The 17406-nt window shown below is 36.3% G+C and overlaps 1 protein-coding gene across 6 annotated transcripts in view; it reads left to right on the forward strand.

Moving 5' to 3' along the window:
- Nucleotides 1-17406, forward strand: part of ARHGAP20 (Rho GTPase activating protein 20) — a 114043-nt gene that overhangs the window by 50533 nt on the left and 46104 nt on the right. For all 6 annotated transcript variants that reach the window (XM_044752376.2, XM_014844389.3, XM_070490322.1 and 3 more), the window contains exon 3: nt 12436-12600. In XM_044752376.2, coding sequence (XP_044608311.2) covers nt 12436-12600 — 165 coding nt within the window. The remainder of the gene's footprint in view (nt 1-12435; nt 12601-17406) is intronic.

Consider the following 17406-nt stretch of genomic DNA (forward strand, 5'->3'; position numbering starts at 1 on the left):
TCAGTTACCTGAATTCTGGGGTACTTTTATCAAAAAGAGACAAATGAGGATCTTTTATTGCAAGCTATCAGCAGAGGTTTACTCACTTAAAAAGCATTTCATGTCATGATGTGGGACTTACGAGCCTGTTCCTTGTGTGGAATCATAATTACTTGTGTCCTTAACAACTGCTAAATCCTATTATAAGGGATTCAGTCGTGTATATGTGTATATATGTATATGACTGAATTTGGTAGGCAGGAAGGTTGTTCAGTCCTAAAAGTTGAAACAAAAAGCATCCCAGGTTTTTTGGTAGTTACTCAGGCTTTCATCTATAAGGTAGTTTTAAACATACTCTTTTTGAAAACTGAAATAGACTGACTGTCAATGAAAGTGTTCTGACATCTTTTCTCTATAACATATAAACTGATTTTGGACTTTAACACTAATTTTATGAAAAGCTGCTAGTGTGTGGTAAAAGTTACTGCTGCTGAGCACAAGAAAGCATGCTTTGCATTCTCAGAGAGAAGGTACTTTCTTAGCACTGTGGGGGAGAATTTTCTGGAATATATGAAAATGTCTGCTCTAATTATGAGAGAGCTTTTGTATTCTGTTCCGTTTAGTTGTTTTATCTGTCATAGTAAGAGAATACTGTTAGAGCTTTGTAAAATAGCTTTACCAAATAATGGCCAAGACCATTTCATTAGCACTTCCTTGGATTTGGCTACTTCTTTTGTATGTTTCCAGTTTCATTTGATATCTTTTTAAAAAATTTTTTTTCCAAAAATTGAATATGTTTTTAGTCAAGTTACATGGTGACTCTGCAGAATCACCAATTATCTAAAATTTGATGTTAACCAAATTGGAATCATTTCTTCATGCATGCCTACAAGAATTTTTCTTGACAGGGTCAATGTTGACCACCATAACCTAGGTACAATGGTCAAATCATCTTCCTCGACCTTTCTGCAGCATTGGACACCCTAATCTCTCCCTTCTTCCCTGGGCTTCTTGGTTCTCTTTACTGACAGCCAGCTCATTCTAGTTTGCTACTTTCTCCTTTCCCACCTTCTAAATGTGGTGTGGCCCAGGGCTCAGTGCTTGAACCTGTTCTCCATCTATGCTAACTCCCTAGATGACCTGATCTCTTTTGTAGCTTTAAAATCTTCATTTTGATGTCTAATAGGCATTTCAAACTTGTCCAAAACCAAATTCCTTATCCCCACCCCTACTCCATTTGCCCATGCCAAAAATCAGTCTATTATCAGATCCTATTAAGTTCTACCTTTGAAATATTTCCAGAATATAACTATTTCTTACCACCTCCGCAGCTACCAAACCACCATTATTTCTTTCCCAAGTTACTAGATTTCAAAAAGCCTCTAATGAGTTTTCACCTAAGGAATTTTAGCCAATTCGTTACTGTGATTTTCTTTAAGCAAGTGTTTACTACATGCTTCCACTTTTGCCTCCCTTCATTCTATTCATCATATAGGTGCTGTTGCTTCTCTGTCCAAACCATCCCCTCTTCCTATCTCACTCAGATTAAAAGGTGAAATTCTTTGCATCACCCCTGGCTAGTTCATTGGTTGCTATATCCCCAGTGCTTTGAATATTACATAATGCACTGTAGGCAATCATTAATATGTAAGTGACTGAGAAAATTATTTGTAAATATGGAATTTAAAAAATAAAAGTTAAACTTCATCAAATAGTTTAGCCATCCCAATATAGAAAACAGAACATTTGATTAAAATATTCCTTTAATATTCACCTATTTAGCATCTACTAAAAAACTTATTTTTTCTTTTATTTCCCAAATGATTTAATTTGAAATAAATTTGTCAAAACCAAGAATGTGCTCAAAAATTTATTTCAAACCCTCTAATGAGTTTTTGCTTCAGGAGACTTCAACCAACTCATTGCTGTGAATTTCTTTAAAAAAATGTCTTAAAGCAAGTATTTATTATGTGGTTCTTCACTACTCTGAAATGTAGTATGTAGGTATTTTTGGTCAAATAGTAGTTAAAGTTTCCTGTCAAAGCTAGGTCTCCATTAGTTATGAATCAATGTCATAAATAAATGAATCTGCCTTGAGTCTACTGCCTTGAGGACTTTCTAATTCATAGGTATAATAGGATATTTCTTAATTTTCTAATTAGAAGTTATCAGGAGATATTTTTAGCTTTAGCAGATTCAGAAATTATATATAGAACTACTTTTAATTGTGTATGATTCTTTCGTTCCTTTCAATGTACCACTATGTAATTATTACCTTAACCAAAATACTCAAACTACTGGAGTGTCCAGTCAGCATATTGGTGACTTGGTTCATTGTTGAATCAGTAAACTAACATATAACCATATCACACTGTAATCACTACACATATAAATTTCCTTGAGTAGCTTAAATATGTTTGGCATTCTTATCTGATTCAAGAAGATGACCCAAAACAATTTTTACTTAGTTGATAATTAAGATGTACAGTATTTTTAAGTCAACAGACCAGAGGTTTCTCCAATCCTTAGTTGGAATCTATCTGTTCCTACTCATGCTTTCATAATGAAATAGAGCTCTCCTTAAACAGTTGCCATTTTCATTTTCACTGGAGTATTTGAAATTCTAAAACTCAAGTTTTTCTCTAAGTGGGCTTACATCGTTGTAAATAATTTGTATGTAAATTTTGGGGTTCTTTTTAAGTTCTCAGAGGCAATGCCCAGAAGATATTATTCTCTCCATTCTTCTTGTAATGTCCTATCAAGTGTTTTGTTCTAAGTGAATTCCTAATGGATGTTGTTGAGTAACTTCTGCGTCGAGGCTATGAAGAAGTTATGTAGTTTACTCCCTTCTTTGGAAATAATATCTCTTTGTATATGGATCTCACTCAGTGTTACTGTTTATCAGTTTCCTTCTCCGTCCTTCCATTTTGTTATTCTGTCTTTGCTTATTTAATGCTTGTGTTTTCCTTGCTCTTTAAACTTAGCATTATTGTTCTCATTGTATCACTTATGCTGCCTCTTCCAATCAGCATTTTGATGATAATTTGAAAGTTCTCCTTCGCATATTTCTTGCTTTTAAGGCCTTGCTCACTGTATTTATCCAACCATTCATCTGTGTATCCTACAAGCCCTATCCTAGCTTAGTTCGTTATGATCCTGGTATTAACGTTATCACTAGGCTTTGTACTACAGTACCAGGTCAGAATTCAGACTGTATAATATGAGCTATATGCTGCATCATTTAATCATGGGTGTCAATTTAGAGGTAGAAATAATAGTACCTATTGCAAACAACCATATCATGTTGTAATCTGTATATACAGTTTTATTTAGAAATTTGGATGTGACTTTGTGTGTGTGTGTGAGGAAGATGGGCCCTGAGCTAACATCTGTTGCCGATCTTCTTCTATTTGCTTGAAGAAGACTGTCACTGAGCTAACACCCGTGGCAATATTCCTCTATTTTTTATGTGGGATGCTGCCACAGCATGGCTTAACCAGCAGTTCTAGGTCTGCACCTGGGATCTGTACCTGTGAACCCCAAGGCTGCTGAAACGGAGTGCACAAACTTAACCACTATCCCACTGGTCCAGTCCCTGGATGTGATTTTATCTAGATGATGATTAATGAAATAGAACAGCACTTTCCCATGTTTTATAGGAACAATAAGACAGATGATTGCTTTAGACTAGATTTCCTGAAAATGGTTTTAATCTTGAGATGTTTGAGAGAGTCATGAATATTGAACGGGCAGATTTTTATTGCTAAATAAGGTAGAATTCTGATGTTGATAGTAGTTTTTGTAGCTTCATTTCATTGGTCATCTCTTTTTGTTCTAAATTACCTCTGGACTAATTTATTCTCTAAGACTCACCAGGGTTACCTTTACACAGGCAATATAGAGAGTTCTAACTCAACACATCATCATAACCAGGTAGGGTAAAACAGATGCTAGAACTTGAATGCTAGTTCTGTTAGTGAGTTGGGCTTAGTGTTTAGACAGTGTACATGCCATGATCATGGATAATTTACATCAAGAGGATTAATTTGATAGAAGTGAGTAGTATAGATTGAAGAAGAGAGAGCAAGGAAGTAAAGAGTCTAGTTAGGAGTTCATTGCAAACTATAGGAGAGGTATGAGGATCTAGACTCAGGAGATTTTGTGTTTTAGTTAGAATATCCTTAAAACATAAGATGTGATTATATTTGGGAAATGAAAGAAGAATTAAAAGTAACACTAGGGCCCTCATACATTGCTGGTGGGAGTAGGAAATGGTACGACCACCTTGGAAAGCAGTTTGACAGTTCCTCAATAACTTAAACATAGAATTACCATGTGATCCAGTAATTTCCACTGCTGGGTATATAGTCAAAAAAAAATAGGCATTCAAACAAAAAGTGGAAACCACCCAAATGTCCATCAACTAATGAATGGATAAACAGATGTGGTATATCCCTACAATGGAATATTATTCATCAATAAAAAGGAATGAAGTGCTAATACATGCTACAACATGGATGAACCTTGAAAACATTATGCTAAGTGAAAGAAACCAGACACAAAAGGCCATGTATTATATGATATGAAACATCCAGGATAGCAAATCCATAGAGACAGAAAGAGGTTGCTAGTTGCCAGGTACTGGGCAGAGTAGGGAATGGGAAGTGACCGCTTAATGGTACAGGTTTTTCTTCGGGGATGATGAAAATATTCAGGAACTAGATAGTGGTGATGGTTGTACAACATTGTGAATATACTAAATGCCATGAATTATACATTTTAAAATGGTTAAAATGGCAAATTTTGTTTTATGTGTATTTTACCATAACCTTAAAAACTCAAAATTAAGGTGGTTTAAAAAAAAAGTAACACTAGGGCAAGACTCACAGACTTAAATACTTTAAGGTCCCTGGGAGATGTAATAAACAGAGAAAAGAAATGGCAAGAGAGGGTATGTGGTGAACTGGACATTCAAAATCAAATGTTTTTGAAACCTCTGTGTGGGCCAAATAAAGTAAGACTGTGGGCTGTGGTTTTCAACCTCTGCCACAAATTGAACTGAGCAACAGTGACGGGTAATGTCAAGCAGATAGCTGCCTGTATAACTAGACTCAAAGTTCCACAAGAGTAGAAGATAAATCTCAGGTGTTTACCCCATACCTTCACCATTTAGCATGATGCCTAGCCAACACATGTAGATGCTCAGCAGGCATTTCTTGGATGAAAAATAGATAAAAAACGAGTAAAGAAATAAAGCCTGGGCAGTAAGTCTATATTCCTTTTCTTAGTCACTTCTGTCTCCATCTTACCCCCCACAACTAATCATTCTGCAAATTTTGACAATCTGTATTTTTAATATCTGTTAATTTTTTTTCTCTATATCTTCTATTCTTTTCTTACTGCCAACTTAGGTCTATGACATTTCTTGCCTAATATTACTGCAATAAATTCCTAAAGGTCTGCCTTCCTCTAAGCTTGCCCTCCTCTCTTTTCTTCAACATATTACAAAGCACAGTGTCCTGCTTAAAACCTTTTAGTGCTTTCAGATAAAGTCTACATGTAGCAGGAAAAACATCCGTAATAGGGCCCCTTGTTCGTCTGTGGCTACTCTTCTTCAGGCCCTTGTCACTCCAGCCTTTCTGAACTTCCCAAAGTCACTGCAGCACGCAATGCATGTTTGGCAGCCTCTCCTTTCTTAGACTGCCCTTCAGCCTTCGTTGGTCTGTCCATCCTTTAAGACTTTGGTTCCTCCAAGAAACTTTCCTAACCAATCCAGTGTCAAAGAGGGGCTCCAATTTTTGCTCTTCTCTGTGGCCCCAGTACTCTGCATTTCTTTTATTGCACTCAGCTCACTGGTTTATCATTGTGTTTACTTGTCTGATTCACCTATCACATTGCTAACTCCTTGAGGCTAGGGACCACATCTGTCTCCAGTGCCTGGCACATGGCAGGCCCCCAGCACAGGAACCCTTATCACTATTACAAATAATTAACTTATTATATGGTGCTCATATACTCAGTATCTGTTGAATGAGAATATTTAAGAGGTACAAAGCAGGATTTAAATGTTGATATCATATGAGAGATGCCAATCAAGGATTCAACTGAGAGAAAATTTTCATGGAAGAGATGGCATTTGGAATGAAGAGTGACCGTGTGCTAGGCTTTGAGGTTATCAAGATCCCATCTGGTACTTGTCATCATTATCACTAACTGATTACTGCTTATAAACGTAGACATGTCCAAGAAGTATTCTGAATTGAATTGATTTTCTTTTGTGATTTAAGATGAAGCAACACCACCTCTAAAATTGCACCTAAAAGTGGACTCACTTTTAGAATGAGCCTTAGTAATAATTATGAAGAGGCCACGTTTCATGAAAGCTATCGTCTAGTTTTAGTGAAAAAATGATTAAGGTCCTAAAACTCCTTTTTGCCTTTCAGAAATGGCTTTACAAATCTATTTGAAAATGGAATGTTAATACCTAAGAAGCAAGCAGCAGGTTAATTCTTAGACTCTGCTTGTATTCGTTAGATCATTTTAGAGCTCTGTTAATTATAACTTGTAAATCCTAATCAGGCTATATTAAGAGGCTAAATAGAAGGTTATAATCTTACCCTCCTCCCCATTTCCATACTCTAAGGGACTAAAATAAACACAGCTACACTGCACTCAGAATAAAAATAAACACTTCAGAGTCACATAATTGAGAAATACATTTTTAAGTAAGAAACACTGATTAAGATTGTAGTTTTAAAAAACACAAGGTTATTTGTGTTTTTGTTTCCTTCTACAAAAGATTTTTTTCTTTTTAAATTATGTGAGTGCTGAGATGTTTATTTTTACTCTAGAGTACTGCATGAATGTTGTTGTTTTTTTTAACCGATTCTTAGCTTGCTAAAGTCGCGAGGCATCTCTTGCCATACTTCTACGTAGATCTTTAAAATGGCAGACTGCAGATAAATCCACACTGAAAAAGAAAAATATTTTAACTTCATTGTGGATTGTCCCCCACACCACCATCAAATTTACTTATCTGAAAGTATTATTGTGAGGTGGAAAATTAGTTATTATTCATGAAAGTCCTTTGGAATTACTTTAAAATGCAAACCATTTTTTAAAATAACCTAATTAATCTTTGGCCTATGCTAACCCCAAGCAAAAAAATAATTTTTAGTTCCCTAACTGCTTCAGATTAGCTTTTATTTATAAGCTCTTAATTGTTTTAGAAGTACTGTTTAACCAGAGGTCAGCAAACCACGGCCCAGACGGGCTGCCTGTTTTTGTAAATAAGGTTGTATCGGATCAAGCCACACCCATTCATTTAGGTGTTGTATATGGCTGATTTTGCCATTCAGCAGCAGAGTAGTTGACAAGAGAGACCATATGGCCCACAAAGCCTAAACTATTTCCTACTAGATCCTTTGAGTAATAGTTTGAAGATCCCTAGTTTAAACCATATTGCTATCTTATGGTTTATCAATATAATAAAAAAGCAGTTATTTATGGATACCTAAAACCAAAATGCAAATGGTGATTATTTTCCCCTTGCAAAATTTTCCTTTCAGGCAACTAAGAGCCTAAAGCAATGTAAAACACTAAGTTTGCCTTTCCTTTGTCCATCCATTGCTTGCTAGCCTTGTCCTGGCTCAGTTTTCACAAGAGCAAGTGAAATTTCATTCTTGTTTTCTATAAATTTGAAAATCACTGCATGATAAAAGATGCCATTGTGCCTCCTCCTGCTCCCCTACCCCGAAAGAGTTTGAAATAGAAAGGATTTTTCTCTATGATGGTGAATATGGACCTTTTCTCTCTGCTTAATTTCAGTCTATAATGTCAAACATAAAAACTCCCTTTCCCGTTTCTTTCAAAGGACTCTCAATGATTTACTTGCTTTGTTATGCACTTACACATCTCTTTAAATTATACATAGTTATGTGCTTAATTAGTAATTAGAGAGCATAATTAGTGAGAATAATAGACTTATTAGGAGAAGTAAGTGTACCTCAAAAACCACAGGAAATGATGGAACAACTCTCAGAAGTTCACCTTACCTGAAGTAGAATTACACGCTACTTAGACTTACTTTGAATACATAATTGTAGAATTTTGGAGTGTTAGAGCCAGAATGTGTTATAGAGTCATAAGAAAGCAGTGATTCTTAAACTTCAGCATGCAGTAGAAAGAATCATCTGAATGGCTTGTTAAAATACAGTATGCTGAGCCAACCTCCAGAGTTTCTGATTCAGTAAGTTTGAGGTAGGCCTGAGAATTTGTGTTTTTAAGCCGTTCTTGGGGCCAGCCCTGTGGCCTAGTGGTTAAGTTCAGGGTGCTCCATTTCGGTGGTCCAGGTTCAGTTCCTGGACATGGACCTACATCACTCCTTGGCAGCCATGCTATGGTAGTGACCCACATACAAAATAAAGGAAGATTGGCACAGATATTAGCTCAGGGCAGATCTTCCTCAGCAAAAAGAAAAATGAAGTTCCTAGTTGATGATGGTGCTGCTTGCAGGGGACCACAATTTGAGAACAACTATAAAGGAAGAAGGGATGGCTGACCACTCAGGCATTACCTTGCAGAGTTATCAGGATAGTGTATGGTCCTCAACCTTTTGGTATTCCTAGGAGAGATCAGACACTGTGACCCATACTATTCAGACCCAAGGAACATAGATAAGCCAGAATCTCTATTTATTGTGGCCGCCATGGGAACCAGATACTTAGGATGACGAGGCATGCTCTCTTATACTCTATACTTTGATGGAGACCCTAATGAATTCTTGTTCTTTGAGCTCCTTTTAAAAACTAGACTAATAAAGAGATGTCTCTTAGTTCTTGTTATCATTGTTATTACTATTGCTTATTTTATTTTATTTCAACTCTAGCTTATTTCCCTGAGGTGACTCTCAAGTATGCTTAGCCCTGCATTTATAAAACGTACTCTAGGATAGGGTTGCTTAACAGAGGTAGCTAACCCTATCTATTATCTGTTTCCCTCTCATCAGTGATCTTATTCCACCATTTGAGTACATGTTATTATAGTTAGTTCCATATACAAATTATAAAAGGAATTTGAAGATCTTCTATTCCAACTGCCTTAACTTACAGATGAGGTACGCACCATGTCACAGTACTCAGCAAAAAGGCTTAGATTAGCCCACTTCTCGCCTCAGCCCTCATTAAGTTCTAAACTACTGAGCTCAGTTACCATGGGTGGAGGAGGGATCTGAGTCAATGTAAATGAAGTGCTTGTCCTTTAGAAAGGCTACATAGAATTTTTAAAAATACATGTTTTGAAACCTTACTTACTTGTAAATCCCAGGACTTCACTTAATAGCAGTATATTTTAACTGCTCTGAACATCAGCTTCCAAATCTGTAAAATGAGAGTTAATAATACCTGCCTTCAAGGCTGATTGTTTCTCTCCTCTTCCTACCTTTCCTCTTAAAGTCACCTTCTAATGTTAAGTTGCTAAAAAATGACCAGAGTTCCTGCCTTTAATTCTTCACTTCTCATTCTTTCACTCAAGCCCCAGGCCATTTGAGTTCTGCCCTCACCACTCTCCTGGAACTGTTTTCTTGAAGATCTTTATGCTGATAATTCTTTCCCAGACATCCTCTCAGTCTTCAGCTTGTTATCCCCTCTACCTGTTTCAGCACTCCAGACCATCACTGCTTGTTATTCTTCTTTTCCTGCTACTTTATTCATCAGTCTCCACTTTGTTCACAGATTCTCCTTTCTTCACCTCTTCAAATTACATATTTTATCAGGGATGTATTTTTTACCTTCTTTCTTATTCTCTGCTCCTTCCCCCGGCAGTTCTAGCCATTCCCATAGTATTACTTATGCGCTTGTCTTTGTATGATTACTAAATCTACATCTCTACTTCTGACTTCTCTTCTAAGTGCTAGCTGCCTGCCTAATTTCCCCATGCCACCTAGTCCACTGATAATTTCAAACTCAGTGTATTTGAAACTGAGCTCATCTCTTCTTGCCCAGCCACAATAGGCTTTCCCTCCTGTGTTCTTCATCTTTATTAATCTCTAAAATGTATATGGAAATATAAAGGATATAGATTATTCAAAACAGTCTCAAAAAAGAAAAGTAAAGTTGGTGGATTTACACTAGCTAATTTCATGATTTACTGTAAAGACAGAATAATATGACAATGTGGTTCTGGCATAAGAATTAACAAATAGATCAGTGGAACAGAAGAGAGAGCCCGGTAACAGACCCATGCTTTATAGCCACGTGATTTTCAACAAAGGTGCCAAAGTAATCCACTGAGGAAGGGAAAGTCTTTTGTGCACATGTTGCTGGAATAAGGTGTCCATATAAAAAAACAAAGTGAACCTTAGCCTGTAGTTATACTGTAAACCAAAATTAATTTGAGATGAGTCATAGACTTAGATGTAAAAACTAAAATCATACAGATTTTAGTGGAAAACATAGGAGAATATCTTCATGGCTTGAGGATGAGCAAAGATTTCTTAGAAAGGTCACAGAAAACAAATGCAATTTCCAAAAAAATGATAAATTACACTTCACCAAAATTAAAAACTTTTCATCAAAAAAACAAGAAAGTGTACAAGCAAGCAACAGACTTGGAGAAGATATTTGCAAAACATATACCTGATGAAGGATGAGCATCCAGGATGTATAAAATATCCCTACAATGCAATAATAAAAGATACATAACCCAATTTTTTAAAAACAGGCAAAAGATTTGAAGACAGTTCACAAATAAAGATATGTAAATGACCAATAAGAACATGTATGTTCAACATCAACAGTTATCAAAGAAATGTAAATTAAAGATTTAATGAGATGCTACTATATACATCCACTAGAATGGCCAAAATTTAAAAGACTGACAATATCAAATGTTGGCAAGGTTATGGAGCAACTGGAACTCTCCTACAACATTGTTAGCAATATAAATTGGTACAGCGACTTTGGAAAACTAACCAGCAGTTTCTTCTAAAATTAAACATACACCTACTCTGTGACCCAACAATTCCACTCTGAGGTATTTGTCTAAGAGAAATGAAAACATAGGTCACAAGAAGACCAATACAACATTTAATAGTGGTTTTACTCATAATAGCTAAAAACTGGAAAGAGCCTAGGTGTTCATCAGTAGGAGAATGGATACACGAACTTTGATGTGTTTATATAGTGGAATACTATTCAGCAAAATAAAGGAATAGATTACTAATAAACGTAACAGAAAGATGCTGAGTAAATGTTACCTAAAAGAATACATACTATGGTTCCATTTATATGAAACCCTAGAACAGGCAAAATTAATCTTCAGTGGAGAAAAAAAATCAGAATAGTGGTTGCCTTGGTCGGTAATGGGGTGAGGATTCACTGTTGTAAGGAATTTGAGGGATCTGGGGGCTGATAAGGAGAAAGAGACGACCATTGGCAGGGTTGCGTGAGAAAGGAGGTTCCTCACGAGTGTCTAGAGACTTGTGGTCAAAGGACCACCAGCAGAAGGGGAGGAGGGCAAGGGAACTCCTGAGGTGAGGGAGATTGGAGAGGGTGTCTCTGTCATTCAGTAGCACAGCAGAGAGTCTCTAGGTCAGAGAGCTCTGAAGGGTGGTGGTGACTTCGGGTCTTATAACCACAAGGCTCTGTCTTATCAATGGCTAGCAAATGTTGAGTGTAGTTTTGTGAAGTATGCAAAGCAAGCAAGCTATAAATGAGTAAAAATCTGCTTGTTTGAGCTATTTTTTAAATAATTGGTGTGTAAAAATTTGAGTTTGGTGCCTTCAGAATTTTAAGCTAGTGGGCCTCAGCCTGCAGTGAAGAAATAAGCAACCCAGGGGCCAATACATAGAGGCCATCTTCAGCTAATTCAGGTAATAATTGAAAGGAACGAGAGGAAATTTTTTTGGAGTGATGATAATGTTCTATATCCTGATAAAGGTTTAGATTACACAGGTGAAAACATTTGTCAAAACTCATTGAATATATACCTAAAATTTATGCATTTCATTGAGTATACGTTTTTAAAAATTATAAATATTGAACTCTAGTTAATGCTATTCATGCTGACATCTTTCAGGGGAAATGTACTGTTGTATGCAGTTTACACTGAAATGCCAAAAATAAAATGGATTAATGAGAAGATAGAAGGATAGATAGTTGGATAGGTATATGATAAAGCAAGTATAATAAAATTCTAATGGAAGAATCCATGTTGGGGTATACATGTGTTTATTATAAAACTTTCAACTTTGCTTTATGTTTGAAAATTTTCATAATGAAATGTTAAAAGACTACTGTGTGGAGATAGACTGGGGACCAGTTAGGAAACTATGCCATTGCATTAAAAAAATTATAAAGTTTTATATTTCTTGACCAACTATAAGCTATAATTTTATAGAAATTGATCCTCTCTATTTGATCATTTGACTAAAGATCTGTGGTGTTTGATCTGTTACAGGGAAAGTCCTTCTGCTAGCATGGACACATGTGCATTTCTGTCATCATTTGTGTGCTCCAGTAGGACCCTGCTAATTGATGGCCGGGTAGAACTCAAAAGAGGCCTGCAGAGGCAGGAGCGGCATCTTTTCCTGTTCAATGATCTGTTTGTTGTGGCCAAAATCAAGTAAGTATACCGTATGTTCTGTCCCGGTTATCATTATAAAATGGCATTTCCACTAACAAAGATAACCTTTCTATTCAATGCTTACTGTAAGAATGTCTGGCCTCTATTACCATAGCTAACATCTGAAGTGAGTTTTATGTTTGTTTTGTTTTTGCAAAAAAAAATTTCAATTGTTTAATCACTCAACAAGTATTCATTTAGGTCCCACTGTGTGCCATGCTCTGAATAAATATAGAGGATACAATGAAAAATGTGATCGATGTGGTCCCTGCATTCTTGGCACTTTCATTCTAATATGTGTGGGGAAAATTATGGCTTGTGATTAGTGCTATGAAGAAAATACAGTGCTGAGTGAAGTAAAATATGGGATATATATTAATTAGGGGGAAAGTCAGGGGAAGAATCATGGAAGGAGGAAAAGCAACCAGCCATTCAAATATCAAGAGAATGAGCATTCTAGGCAGAGGGCACAGCAGGTCCAAAGATGGCAGGGAAAGCTTGGCCCTTTGGAGGAGTTAGAAGAAGCCCTATGTAACTGGAGCATAATGAGCAGGAGGAGAGTAATATGTGAATTGAGATCGAAGAAACAGACAAGGATCAGGTTATCAGGACCTTTGTAGGCTGTATTAATTATTGCTGTATAACAAATTACCAAAAAACGTAACAGTTTGTAACTATAAACATCTTATACAGTTTCTCTGACTCAGGAATCTGGGAGTGGCTTAGCTGGTGGCTCTGGCTCAAGGACCTTCAGGAGGTTGCAGTCAAGCAACCACCAGGGTTATAGTTATCTCAAAGCTCAGCTGGAGCTAGAGGATGAATCCGCTTCCCAGCTCACTCACGTGGATGCTGGAAGGCCTTCGTTCCTCACTGGCTATTATCCAGAAGCTGAAGTTCCTCTCCACATGGAACTCTCCACAGGGCTGCTCATATCATGGTATTGCTTCCTTCAGAGTGAAAGATCGAAGAGAGTGAAGAAGAGAGTAGGCAAGCAAGAGAACACCCAAAATAGAAACCACAGTCTTTTATAACCTTTTTGCAAGTGGCATACCATCATTTCTGATGTATCCTATTGGCCACACAGACCAACGTTGGTACAGTGTGGAAGGGAACTACACAGGGTGTGAATTTCAGGAAGCAGGAAACATTGGGAGCTGTCTTAGAGGCTAGGTATCACAAAGGTATGATAAGAAGTTTGGATTTTATTCCAAAGGGTTTCAGTTAGGGGAGTAGCATAATGTAGGTCATATTTTTATAATATTGTTCTAGCTATGATAAATAATGGATTAGAGGGTAGGCAAGAGTAGAAACAAGGAGACTGAACAGGTTATTGTAGTAGTCCTGATGTGAGATAATGAGGACTTTATCTGGGAAATGGCAGTTTAATGGAGGATACAGACATGCTGGGAATATACTTTAGGTATAACCAAAAGAGTTTGCTTTCCGCTCAACACTAAATGCCAGTGCACTTAACACCCAGCCTAGAACATGGTGCTTGCTACTTGCTCTATGCTCCATTCTCCTTGTTTATGAAATGTAAAAGAGTATTTTAACAAATCCAATCTCATCAAAGAGATTTTTAGTCACTAGAGAATAGTAAACACTTTTTTCTGCTATCCGTACTTTCACAGCTAAGTTATGCCGTGTCATGAATAAGACATGAGCTTTGCTAAGTAGTAATTTTGCAAACACTATATTTAATCTGAGTGGTATTAATAGCAATAGAGACCTCACACTTATGGGGATCTTATTGTATGTTAGGTATCTAAAGACTTTAACCCTTATGACTGTTCTATCAAGTTGATGTTACTTTTCTCATTTTACAGAAGAATTTGATACTCGGGTAAGTGACTTCCCCAAGATCACAAAGTAATTAGTTAAGCCCACATTTGAATGTAGGTCTATCTTATTTCAGAGTCCATGCTTTTAACCAATATGTGGTGTGCTGTCTCTATTACTTACCCACTCCTTTTCTTATAGATTTCGTAGAAGATTTGCTCAACCATTTAGTTTTTTGTTTTTGAGAGTTTTTTAACCATTAAATGAGCCTGTCTTTTGTGGCAAGTGCAAGGATCTAACTAAATACTCACCTAGTAAGAAATGATATAGAATGCTCAATGAACTGTCAATATATTTTTTTAAAAATTAGAGGCAAAGACAAAGCTAAGAAAACTATTTAAGAGTGTATTAAGTTTTTTCCTTAGGAAAAATGTCTTTTTTTATTGTGGTAAGAACACTTAACATGAGATCTACCCTCTTAAATTTTTAAGTATGCAATAGAGTATTGTCAACTAATAGGCACAATGTTGTACAGCAGATCTCTAGAATTTATTCTTGTACAACTGAAACTTTATGCTCATTAATTAGCAGCTCCTCATTTTCCTCCTCCCCTCAGCCCTTGGCAACCAACATTCCACTCTGATTCTACGATTTTGACTATTTTAGATACTTCCTATAAGTGAAATTGTGCAGTATTTATTCTTCTGTGACTTGCTTATTTCACTTAGCATAATGTCTTCCAGGTTCATCCATACTGTTGCATATTGAAGGATTTCCTTCTTTTTTAAGGCTAAATAATGTTCGATTATATGTATGTACCACATTTTCTTTATCCATTCATCTGTCACTGGACATTTAGTTTGTTTCCACATCTTGGCTATCGTAAATAGTACTTCCTTGAACTTGGGAGTGCTAATATCTCTTCAAGATCTTGATTTCAATCCTTTGATAAATACTCAGTAGCTGGGTTGCTGGATCATATGATTGGTTCTAATTTTTCAAGGAACTTCCATATAGTTTTCCACAGTGACTGCACCAATTTGCATTCCTACCAACAGTGTGCAAGGGTTCCAGTTTCTCCACATCCTCACCAACGCTCGTTGTCTTTTGGCTTTTTTGTTTATTTGTTTTGTTTGGGGGATGCTTTTTTTATAATAGCCATTGTAGCAGGTGTGAGGTGATATCTCAAGTCTTAAGAAAATTATTAACATTGAAATCTTAACCAAGTATCTTTTCCAACCACAATGGAATAAAACTAGAAATCAGTAACAGAGCCCAGAATATGTTTTGAATAAAAGTAATGCCTACAAATATTGTTTTGGAAGTGGATATGATGTTATGAGGAATATAGAGGAAAAAATGTCTCTCCATCCAAGACTTTGTACCAGGTCCTTTTGAAGCTTTATGCTGCTGACAGAGGCCTATTGATAGAGGCACATGTTATTTTTTTAAATGTAGATTAGTTACTGTTCCTTTATTTAAAATGTATTGGATAGGTTCTGTATGCTAGGTGTTAATAAGAGAATCACGAAGACCTCATTTAATTTTCCTAACAATCCCCCAAGACAAGAATTGTTTTAGATATTGGACACTGAGACTCAGAGAGGGTTGTCCAAGGTCAAATACTAGGAAGTGACTGAGCTGGGGTTTTAATGTAGGCCTAACTTCCAATGGCTGGCCCTTTCTGCTGTTTCACAGTGTGCTCATTATGTGCATAGCTTTGTGCTCAGCCTAGAGGTAGATAAGCAAACAACAGAAACATATTATAGTACAGTCCTGTGCCACATAACAACATTTCAGTCAGTGAAGGACCACTCTACGATGGTGGTCCCATAAGATTAGTACCATATAGCCTAGGTGAGTAGTAGGCTATACCATCTAGGTTTGTGTAAGTACGTACGATGTTTGCACAACGATGAAATTGTCTAATGACAAATTTCCCAGACTGCATCCCCATTGTTAAGCCACACATGACTGTGTAATTTATTTCCTGCACTTTAGAACATTAAAGAATATTTACTTGTAACATGTATTCAGTTCTTACAGAGGAAAGTATTTTCCTTCACCTTTTTTGGATTTTTTTTCCTTAGCAATTATGATAATCTTTAAAGTAGAAGACTTGTTTTCTTACTTGAAGTAGTTTACTGTTTTGAATATTACTAGCATCTACATAGTTTTATGTAACCTACATAATGTTTTGCTAAAAAGCTTTTATATAATTACAGTTTCTTTCCCACTAGAAAATTGCTATTTTAAATGTACAGTAGTTCCCCCTTATCTGTGGGGGATACATTCCAAAACCCCCAGAGGATGCCTGAAACCGTGGATAGTACCAAACTCTATATATACTATGTTTTTTCCTACATATACATACTTATGATAAAGTTTAATTTATAAATTAGGCACAGTAGGATATTAAAAATAACTAATAGTAAAACAGAACAATTATAACAATATATTGTAATAAAAGTTATGTGAATGTCATCTCTCTCTCAAAATACCTTATTGTTCTGTACTCATCCTTCATCATCTTGTGATGATGAGATGATACAGTGCCTACACGATGAGATGAAGTGAGACGGATCACATTAATGTTGTAGTGTAGTGTTATTTTCAGACCACAGTTGACCCCGGGTAACTGAAACTGCAGAGAGCAAAATCAAGGATAAGGGGGGCCTGTTGGCAAAGTCTGTGCCTATCATCTACTTCTGTAGCTGACATTTTGTTTTGATTGTCCCTTTCTCACATAAAGTGTACACCATTATTTTCCACATTCTGCTTTTGAGGTAACTTTGTGGGTCCACGTAAGTGTTTTTATGAAGCAACAAAATCTATATCAATTAATTTAATGCTATTTTTATTTAAGAAATTCAATTCATGCAAGATTATTTTAAGTACTTTCTATGCTTATTGGGGATATTAAAAAGTGCAAGTGATCTAAGTGGATTTGAAAGGGGCATGAACCCAAGACCCTTGAGATAGAGAAAACACATAGATTTGAGGAGATAATCATTATTATTGAATACT

Source organism: Equus asinus, chromosome 20 (genome assembly GCF_041296235.1).
Source record: "Equus asinus isolate D_3611 breed Donkey chromosome 20, EquAss-T2T_v2, whole genome shotgun sequence".
Taxonomy (NCBI): Eukaryota; Metazoa; Chordata; class Mammalia; order Perissodactyla; family Equidae; genus Equus; species Equus asinus.